This window comes from Plasmodium gallinaceum (assembly GCF_900005855.1).
Source record: "Plasmodium gallinaceum strain 8A genome assembly, contig: PGAL8A_v1_87, whole genome shotgun sequence".
NCBI lineage: Eukaryota > Apicomplexa > Aconoidasida > Haemosporida > Plasmodiidae > Plasmodium > Plasmodium gallinaceum.
This window is the reverse complement of record NW_021628251.1, coordinates 1,084,136-1,094,623: the sequence shown is the minus strand read 5'-3', so window position 1 is coordinate 1,094,623 and position 10,488 is coordinate 1,084,136. Positions and strand designations below refer to the sequence as shown.

The 10,488-nt window shown below is 18.1% G+C and overlaps 2 protein-coding genes across 2 annotated transcripts; both read left to right on the top strand.

Moving 5' to 3' along the window:
- Positions 1–390: 390 nt before the first annotated feature.
- Positions 391–7,360, top strand: PGAL8A_00299900 (hypothetical protein; the record flags this gene model as incomplete). The annotated part of the gene is made up of 11 exons (XM_028671998.1): positions 391–538; positions 679–928; positions 1,031–1,122; positions 1,221–1,282; positions 1,397–1,564; positions 1,671–6,361; positions 6,455–6,570; positions 6,763–6,815; positions 6,954–7,043; positions 7,137–7,237; positions 7,309–7,360. 11 exons carry the CDS (start codon positions 391–393, stop codon positions 7,358–7,360), a joined length of 5,823 nt encoding a protein of 1,940 aa, XP_028528595.1.
- A 1,448-nt stretch (positions 7,361–8,808) lies between these two features.
- PGAL8A_00299800 (proliferation-associated protein 2g4, putative) lies at positions 8,809–10,097 on the top strand (the record flags this gene model as incomplete). The annotated part of the gene is made up of 2 exons (XM_028671997.1): positions 8,809–8,920; positions 9,079–10,097. The coding sequence occupies 2 exons, from the start codon at positions 8,809–8,811 to the stop codon at positions 10,095–10,097; spliced, it is 1,131 nt and encodes a 376-aa protein (XP_028528594.1).
- Positions 10,098–10,488: the final 391 nt, after the last annotated feature.

Below are 10,488 nucleotides of genomic sequence, written 5' to 3'. Positions count from 1 at the left end.
TCTTCTCTTCTCTCTCTCATTCATCCATTTTGCTTATATTTATAATATTCATTATTTATTTTTTTATTTTTTTACACATTTTAAATGTAATCTATAATTATATATATATATATATATTTTTTTTTTTTTTAAAAAATGTAATTTTGTTAAAAAAAAATTGAGTATTAGAATTTAAGTAATATGTTACATTTTTTCTAAAGTTTATTTAAAGAATTAAAAATGTATAAAGAAAAAAATGATTTTACTTTTTTGGAAAAAAAGAAATTATAAATAAATGCATCTTATACAGACAAACCATATTATGCATAATAAAATATTTATCATTATATGTGATATATTTTTTTATTTTTACATTTTTTTTTTTTTTTTCCAAATAACAAATTAAATAAAATGAATTACGATCATTACCAAAATGAAAATATATTTAATGATGTAAGAAAATTAAAAATAGATAAGCAACATTTTAATTACATTAACCAAAATATACAATCAAATGATAAATTTATAAGTAGACTTCAAAATACAATGACTTTAAAAGGTTAACACTTAAAGAAAATAAATTAAAAGACATATATATATATAAGAAAATACATTTATCATAATAAATGTATGATAATATATATATATATATATATATATATATATATATAACTTTTTTTTTTTTTTATTATTTAAAAGGTCATGAAGGATGTGTGAATAGACTTAAATGGAATGATGATAATTATTTATTAGCTTCAGCTAGCGATGATAGAAAAGTTTTAATTTGGAATGTTAATTCATATAAATATAAAAATAAACCTAAATATGCTATTGAAACAGGTCATTTCTATAATATTTTTGGAGTAGCATTTATTGATAATGATTTTGTTGTAACTGGTTCTATGGATAGACAAGTTCGTGTGCATAATATTCATAATTCTTCTTATAAGTAAAAAAAAAAAAAAAAAAAAAAAAAATAATTTAATCTTAAAAATACATATATATAAATATGTAAATATATATTATTATGTATATTACTTAATATTATCAGAGATATTCATAAGTGTCATTCTGATAGGGTAAAACATTTAGCAACTATACCAAAACATAACAAATTTATTTACTGGTCATGTTCAGAAGATGGTATATCATTAAAAAAAAAAAAAAAAAAAAAAAAAAATTTTNATTTTAATATATATATATATTATATTTATTTTATTTATTTTATTTATTTTTTTTAGGTACTGTTAGACAATTTGATACTAGAGAAAAACATATATGTAATCCACCTGATTGTAAAAATGTATAATATTTATATGTATTAAATAATTAATAAATAAAATTATATACATATAATTTTTTTTTATATTTTTTTATTAATATAACTTAGATTACTATAATTATAATTTTTTTTTAGGTTATAATAAATTATAATAGAGTTCATAATGAGAATAAAATTAATAGATATATTCCTAATAATACAAATAGAAAAGCAAAAAAATTTAATTTCTTTTTGAAAAATAGATATAATCTTCTTAGAGCAATGAATGAACATAAATATCTTAACATGGAATTTCAAAGAGAAGTAATATATATATATATATATATATATTATTTTTTATTTTTTTTTTCTATAAATTTATTAACATTATTTCACAATTTTTTTTTTTTTTTTTTTCTTTTTTATTAAGCTGAAAGCTATAGCTGTTAATCCATTATTTAATAATTATATTGGTGTGTGTTCAAATGATATGCTAATAAGAGTTTATGATAGGAGAATGTTAAATCTGTATAAAAAAAATGAGAAAATGAATTTAAGGAACAGTATTCCTTCAGATACATATTACCCAAAACATTTATGGAATTATTGTGATGAAGATGATGAAAAAAAATTAAATCATAATTCTCTTTTTTGTACTCATTTAGCTTGGTCAAACGATGGAAAATATTTAGGTGTAACATATAACAATGAACACGTTTATTTATTTAATTTTTTAAATAAAGAAGAAGAAAAATGCCTCAGTTATAATTTTGTAGATAATAAATGTACTTTTGATTATACAAAAAAATACGATATTTTATTCCCACCTTATTATAATGAAAAAAAAGATAATAATAATAATAATTATTTAGAAGAACGTAATAATTATATTTATGAATTGTCCTTAATAAAAAATATAGAAAAGTTAGCTGGTGAAGCTTATGAAAAAAAACAATATTTTGAAGCAGAATATTTATATAATGAATGCTTAAATCTAGTAAAAAATAAAGATATAAAAAAAGTCCTTTATTGTAACTTAGCTATAACACTAATACAAAGAAAAGCAAAAAATGATGCATATTTAGCTGAACAATATTCTCTGGAAGCTTTAAAATTAGATCCTCATTATTACAAAGCAATATATAGAAGAATTCAAGCTAATATTGTTAATAAAAAATTAATAAATGCATACAGAATTACCTTGTCTGCCTGTAAACATTATAAAGGTGTTATTGAATTTTTTTATTTAAAAAAAAAAATAAAAAGAAAATTATATGAATTATATAAGGATAAAATAAGTTCATTAAAGGAAGAAAACGTAAGCAACGAAAAAAAAAAAAATGAAGAAAAAAATAATGAATCATTTTATAAAAAAAAATTTATGTATGATGGAGATGAAGAAGAAAATGAAAGTGAATTTAATTACGAAGATACTGATGATGAAGATGAAGATGAAGAAGAAGAAGAAGATGAAAATGAAAATGAAAATGAAGATGAAAATGAAGATGAAGATGAAAATGAAGATGAAGATGAAAATGAAGATGAAGATGAAAATGAAGATGAAAATGAAGATGAAAATGAGAATGAACATGATGAAAAGGAAAAGGAAAATGATAAAAAAAGTGTCAATTATAAAGAATATAAAAATAAAGAGAATAAAGTGATTTACAATAATAATGAAGAAAAAGAAGATATTAATACTCATACAAGTAAAAATGAAGATAAAGAAAATAATGATTCATTAGTAATAAATTCAGATACTTATTCTAATAATCTTGTAAAAAATGAAAGTAAGAATTTCAAAGAAGACGAAAATGAGAACACTTTTGAAAATAAAAAAAATTACAATGAATTTATGAATTTAAATATACCATTGAACAACAACAATGATACTATGAAAAAATTTACAGAAAAAAAATGTTTAAATGAAAATAATTCTGATGAAAAAAAAAGAAAACATGAACAGTTCATTGAATCTAGTTCTCAAAATTTTTTTAGCACCTCGAATGAATTAAGAAAAAAAAAAAAAAAAAAAAAGAAATATAAGCATATAGAAGAAATGCATGAATACATAGATATGCAAAAAAAAGAATATAACAATATAGAAGAAAAGAAAGAAATATATAATCTAGAAAAATTTAAAGATAATAATCATGAAAAAACAATAGAATCATTTGATGATAATCTAAAAAGTGGATGTAGAGTGGAAAGTAAGAATATTGATGAAAATTCAAAAAAAGACAAAATTGTGAAAAAAAAATTAAAGGAAAAAAAAGGAGAAAAACATATGAGTATTATTAATCAGATATCTCTTTATTTACAATATAAAGTTCTTCATTCTTATCCTTTTTTTTTAATTTTTTATGTTAGTTTTTGTTATAGAAATTCAATAACATCATGGAAGGGGTGGCCACAATATTACTACTTATCTGTGATAGAAAAAGTTTATAACTTAAAAATGAAAGAAAAACTCTTAAAAGATAAACATTATGAAAAGAAAAATGATATAAAATTAAAAAAATATAATAGAAATTATGAATATATCTTCTCTAATAAAAAAGAAAAGAAATATAAATTAAATATGATTAAAGAAAAGGAAATTTTGAGAAATTCATTTGAATTAGATAAAAAAAGGCAGCAAAACAAATTAAGCTTTAAAAAAAGTGTTAAGAATAATAAAAAGGACAATACAAATTGTGAATTAAAGAAAAATTATAATTTTTTAAAGATTGAACACAGTAATTTAGAAACCAATAATAATTTTAATGAAGAAAATAATGATGATAATTTAAATAAAAAGGATGAAAACCATGAAAATATATATGGTAAAAATGAAACTCATATAAATAATAATTATAATTTAAAAGATGACAACAAGAAAAATACTAATATAAAAAATTATGAAAAAAACGAATTCTTATACAATTTCCGCGAATTCCTAAATAAAAAAAAAAAAGAGAAATGTGAAGAAAGGGAAGAAGAAAATAAAAGAGAAGAAAAAGTAGAAGAAAATAAAAGAGAAGAAAAAGTTGAAGAAAATAAAAGAGAAGAAAAAGTAGAAGAAAATAAAAGAGAAGAAAAAGTAGAAGAAAATGATGATGAAGAAAAATACAAAGAGGAAGAAAAAAAAAAAACAAAAGAAATACTTCTTACTAATATAAAAAACAATGAAAGAATAAAAAAAAAAAGAAAAAAAATATTTCTAAAAGAAAAATTTGATGAAAAACAAAGTTCTTACTCATATACTTCAAATTCTTCTGGAAATCATGAAAATGTTAGAAAGGAAAAAATAAAAAAAGATATAGATTATATTTTAGAAAAATCTTATAGAAAAACAAATCAAAGGAATATAATTAGATTAGAATTGTATCGTTCTACATTTAGTAATACATCTGTTGGTTCTGACACGCAAAATCAAAATACAAATGTTTCAATTCATGAAAATGCAGTTACTGAAGATTCTAATAATACTTATAATCAAAACAATATTATTAGTACTAATAACTTAAGTAATCAAAATGAAAATATAAATGATGAAAATTTGAGAAGTGACATTAATAATATGAATTATAGAGTAGAGTCTTTTACTCATGGAATCTTAAATGATTTTAATTTTAGTTATTTTAGATTAGGAAATAATAATGTTATTCTAAGTACTAGATTAGTAAATGATAGTAACAATAGCAACAATAACAACATCACTGCTAATAATAATACATCTTTAAGTAATAATAACACTGATAACGATAATACTAATAACGATACTAGAACTATTACTAATAATTGTAATAATAATAATAATAACACTGATAACAATAATACTATCAACAATAATAGAACTATTACTAATAATAATAATAATAATAATAATAATAATAATAATAACACTGATAACGATAAAACTATTAACAATATTAGAACTATTACTAATAATTGTAATAATAATAATAACATTGATAACAATAATACTATTTATGATAGTAGAACTATTACTAATAATTGTAATAATAATAATAACATTGATAACAATAATACTATTAATGATACTAGAACTATTACTAATAATTGTAATAATAATAATAGTAGTAGTACTACTACTAATAGCTCTAATTCTAATAATAATATTAAAAAAAATAATATTATTATAAATAATAAGTATAATAATAATGTTGATAATAATGTAAGTTTAGATGGAGAATTTTTAGTAAAAAAAGAAAGAAAGGAAAATGAAAAACATTTTTCATCAAACTATGATTTCAATGAATATGTGTATTCATCAAGCAGAAGTAGTAAATTAAAAAGTAACGAATGGAAAGAAAATAATATATATCAAAATGAATATAAAAATGAAAATGCATTAGATATAAAAATGGACATTGAAAAAAATAACAAAAATGTAATTAGCTTAAAAAATGAAAATAAAACAAAAGAAAAAAAAAAAATGAAAAAGAAAAGTGATGACAATGGGAATAGTACTAATAGTAGTAATTTAAGCTTTAAAAGTAGCGATTCTAAACATAGTAATTCTGAAAAATCTGTAAATAAAGATGATAATAGTATTAAAATAAAAAAAAAAAAAAAAAAAAAAAATTCTGATAATAAATCATCTTCAAATTATTCTAAAAATTTTTTACATGATTATTCCTTAAAAAATAATATAAAAGATAAAAGAAAAAAAAAAGAAAGTATGAGAGATATAAAAAATAAAACAAGAAAATATTTTAATAAAAAGAAAAAATGTGAATACATAATATATGATTCTAATAGTTTAATAAATGAAATTAATACATCAGAATTAGAAGAAAAGGATGAAGTAGATGTATATTCTTCTGATGAGCAAAATTTTTTGCATAAAAAAAAAATTTCTATACTAAAAAATCATGCTATTTTAGATTTCCGTGAGTACTCTTCAGATAATAGTTATTCTTCATTATCAACAGATAACACTAGCTCAACTTATGAAAATCAATTCTATGATTACCTTTATAATGAAATTGATTACAAAGATATTAATTCTTGTAAAAATATATATGTATTTGAAAAAAAAAAGAAAAAGAACATTCGAAACTATATAGAAAAAATTGAAGACCCATTATGGGTCCCTCAAGGAAATTGTAAAAGGTAAAAAAAAAATGAACTTTGATAAATTTTGTTTTAATAATATTCAATTTTATTTATATATATATATATATATATATATATTTTTTTTTTTAGATTTGTAGGACATTGTAATAATGGGACAGATATAAAAGAAGTGGCATTCTGGAATGATAATGTTATTTTAGCTGCAAGTGACAATAGTGAAGTTTATGTGTGGAGAATAAGAGATGGTATTTTTATTTATTTATTTATTTATTTATTTAATTATTTATTTATTTATTTTTTTATTTATTTATTTTTTTTTTTTTTTTTTTTTTCTTTTAAATATACTATAATAATACTCTCATAAAAAATAATTATTACTTGAATTTTTATATCTTCTTCTAACATATATACATTTATATCTTTTTTTTTTTTTTAAGGAAAATTATTAAATGTTTTGAAAGGTCACGAAAATCATGTAAATTGTGTTCAAGTATTTCTAAAAATAATCAGAATTTCAAACAAATATATTCTATAAAATATATTTACATATGCATATATATATTTATATATACTATTATTTTATTCTTTTTTTATATAAAGTATAAAATTTCCATACACTATTATTTAGGTACATCCTGAAGGGTCTTTTTTAGCTACAAGTGGAATTGATAAATATATACAAATATGGCAGCCAAATAACAAAAAGGAATTTATTTTTGTATTAATTTATATATATAATATTTATATATATATATATATATATAATTTATTTACATTATAAATAATATAAACACATATTTTTTTTTAACAGGATAAAAGTGTTCAAGATACTATGTTTGAAAATCAGAAATTATTAGAATTATCAAACACGAATTATTTTAGTTTTGTTAATTTTTCACCCATTATTATCAAGTTAAAATTATTTTATTAAAATTAATTATATTTTATTTTTCCTTCATTTTTTTTTCCTTTTATTTTTATAGCACATCAAGAAACAATCAATCACAAAGATTTGCTGAATGTTTAATTCAATAGATTTTTTTTGAAAAGTCATTTTTTTTTTTTATTTTCCTCTTTTTTTTTTTTTTTTTCTAATGATTATATTACTATATATATGTTCTTATAATTGTCTAATATATCTACATACTCTTAAATTCGTTACTTTATTTTATTTTTTTTTTTTCTTTTTAAAAAAACAAAAAAAAAAAAAAAAGTGTAATTTTTAATTTTTAATTTCTTTGGAAATTTTTTTATATATTTTTCCTTTTTTTTTTTTTTTTATGTTTATTATGAATATGTAACTACTTTTTTTATTTTATTATAATTAAAAATAATTAAAATATATTTCACTAAATTTTATAAATTTTTGTGTATTATATATTTATTTATATTTTAATGATTTAATAAAATTAATTAAAGTTTAATAAAAAAAAATTATATACTGTTAATATAATACATTCTATATGGAATGTTTTTTTTTTTTTTTATACACAGATTTTATACTAGTTTTCATAAGCTTAAACACATTATTTTTTATTTACGCATGTAAATTCTAAAAATTTTATAAATACAATTTTGATAAGTTTAGTAATTAATTTTTTTAGTTAATTATTAAAAAAGTATGTAAAAATTAAATAATGTAGTCATTAAAGTAGTTGAAAAAGCAGAAATGAAATAAGAAAAAAATATAATTACGTAAAAAAAAAAAATGAATATAATAGAATAAAAAATTAAGGAAATACAGAAAAAAAAATTATAGAAAAAAAAACTTGAAGAATACATAAAAAAAAAAAAAAAAAAAAAAAAAAAAAATGAATTTTTCATATAGCTAAGTTACATTTGTGAACATATTTTGATTTTTGTTTTACTTTTTTTTATTTTAAATATTTTTTTTTTTTAATTTTTCCCTATTCCTTTTTATTTTTTAATAAAAAGTTTAATTTCAATGTTTAAATAAATTTATTGTTTTTAAAAAAGAAAAAAANNNAAAAAAAAAAAAAAAAAAGAAAGAAAAAAAGCAAGAAAATAATATTAAAAATGTAAAAATTTTAAAAAATTGTAAAAAAATATAAAAGTAGAAACATTTATCTTCAAAAATAATATTTCATTTTTTATTATTTTATTCTTTTTAAGAAATACACGCAAAAAATAAAGAAAAAAAAAAAAAAAAAAAAAAAATGAATTTTTCATATAGCTAAGTTACATTTGTGAACATATTTTGATTTTTGTTTTACTTTTTTTTATTTTAAATATTTTTTTTTTTTAATTTTTCCCTATTCCTTTTTATTTTTTAATAAAAAGTTTAATTTCAATGTTTAAATAAATTTATTGTTTTTAAATAAGATAAAAAAAAGCATTATATATTTATTTTTTTTTTCATTTATTTTTATTTTTTTTTTTTTTTTTTTAATTTTTATTCTTTTTATTATTTTTAAATTTCTTTTTTGTTTTTATATTCTTAAGTTTAAAAAGTTACAGACAAAATGGAAAAAATACCTGATACGAAAACAGAAGAAATTGATTTAGAAAAATATACTCATTCTGGTTCAATAGCCAATACAGCATTAAAGAAAATTATAGAGAAATGTGTAGATGGTAAAAAATAAAAAATTATATATATATATTCTTTATTATTTGAATTAAGAAAATATGCATGTGAAACTTTTATGTAATATATATAAATTTATATAGTTATATACATATATATATATATATATATGTATATATATATATGTATATTTTTTTTTTATTAGGTGCTAAAATATGTGAATTATGTGATTATGGTGAAAAAATTATAAAAGAGGAATTAGATAAAGTTTATACTAAAAAAGAAAAAGGAAATAAAGTTGAAAAAGGGATAAGTTTTCCTGTAACAATTAATGTTAATGAGATATGTAATAATTATTCTCCAACTGATAGTGATGAAAAAATACAAAATGGAGATGTTGTAAAAATTTGTTTAGGTTGTCATATAGATGGTCATATTAGTATAGTTGGACATACTATTTATGTTGGTAATGAAAATGAAATAATAGAAGGTCCAAAAGCAGAAGTTTTAAAAAATTCTCACACCTTATCACAGTTATTTTTAAAGAGTTTAAAAGTGGGTGTGAATGCTAGTGAAATAACAAAAAATATTCAAAAAGCTTGTGAAGAATTAAATTGTAATGTTATTTCTAATTGTGTCTCATATCAAATTAAAAAATATATCATGGAAGGAAGTAAATATATTTTATTAAAAGATAATGTGGATAATAAAATAGAAGATTTTCAAATAGAACCTGATGATATCTATATAATTGATGTTATGGTTACAACTGGTGATGGAAAAATAAAAGAAAGTGATTACAAAACTACTATTTATAAAAGAGAAGTGCAAAAAAATTATCATTTAAAGACAAATTTGGGAAGATCATTTTTAAATGAAATTAATAAAAAATTTCCTGTATTACCATTTCATGTAAAATATCTTGAGGATCAACGTGCAGCATTAATTGGTATTCCAGAAGCTTTAAGACATACTTTAATTAAGCCATACAATGTTTTTTCAGAAAAAAAAAAAGAATATGTTGCACAATTTAAATATACTGTTATGGTTAAAGAAGATGGAATTAGGCAACTTACAGGTATAAAATGTTCTCAATTAAATAATTGTAAAACATCGAACAAAATTCAAGATGAATTATTAAAGAATATTTTAAGTTCCCCATTGACTGCAAAAAAGAAGAAAGCCAAAGGAGAAACTAATGAAGAAAAAAGTAAAGATAATTAAATTTTAGACAGTTAATTAAACTTTATAAAGTCCTTTTTTTTCCTTTTTTTAAATGTTAATATTTACATAACAGAAAAAGCATATTAATAATTCATGAGAATTAAGAAAAAAAAAAAAAAAAAAAAAAAATATGTACAACTAAAATTGATAATTAACAAAAAAAAATAATTTCCTTAAGCAATATTTCTATGTTCATGTAATTTTAAATAATAATTCTTAGACAGAAAAATAATTTTAACAAAGCACAAAATTATAAGTATAATTAAAATTTCATATTTGTTTGAGATAATATGTTTATTTTAATCATTTTTTTTTTTTTTAATTATGTATATTTTTAAAATTAGAAACTTCATAAGTTTTTTAATCAATTTTTTTTTTCATTTTTCTAACT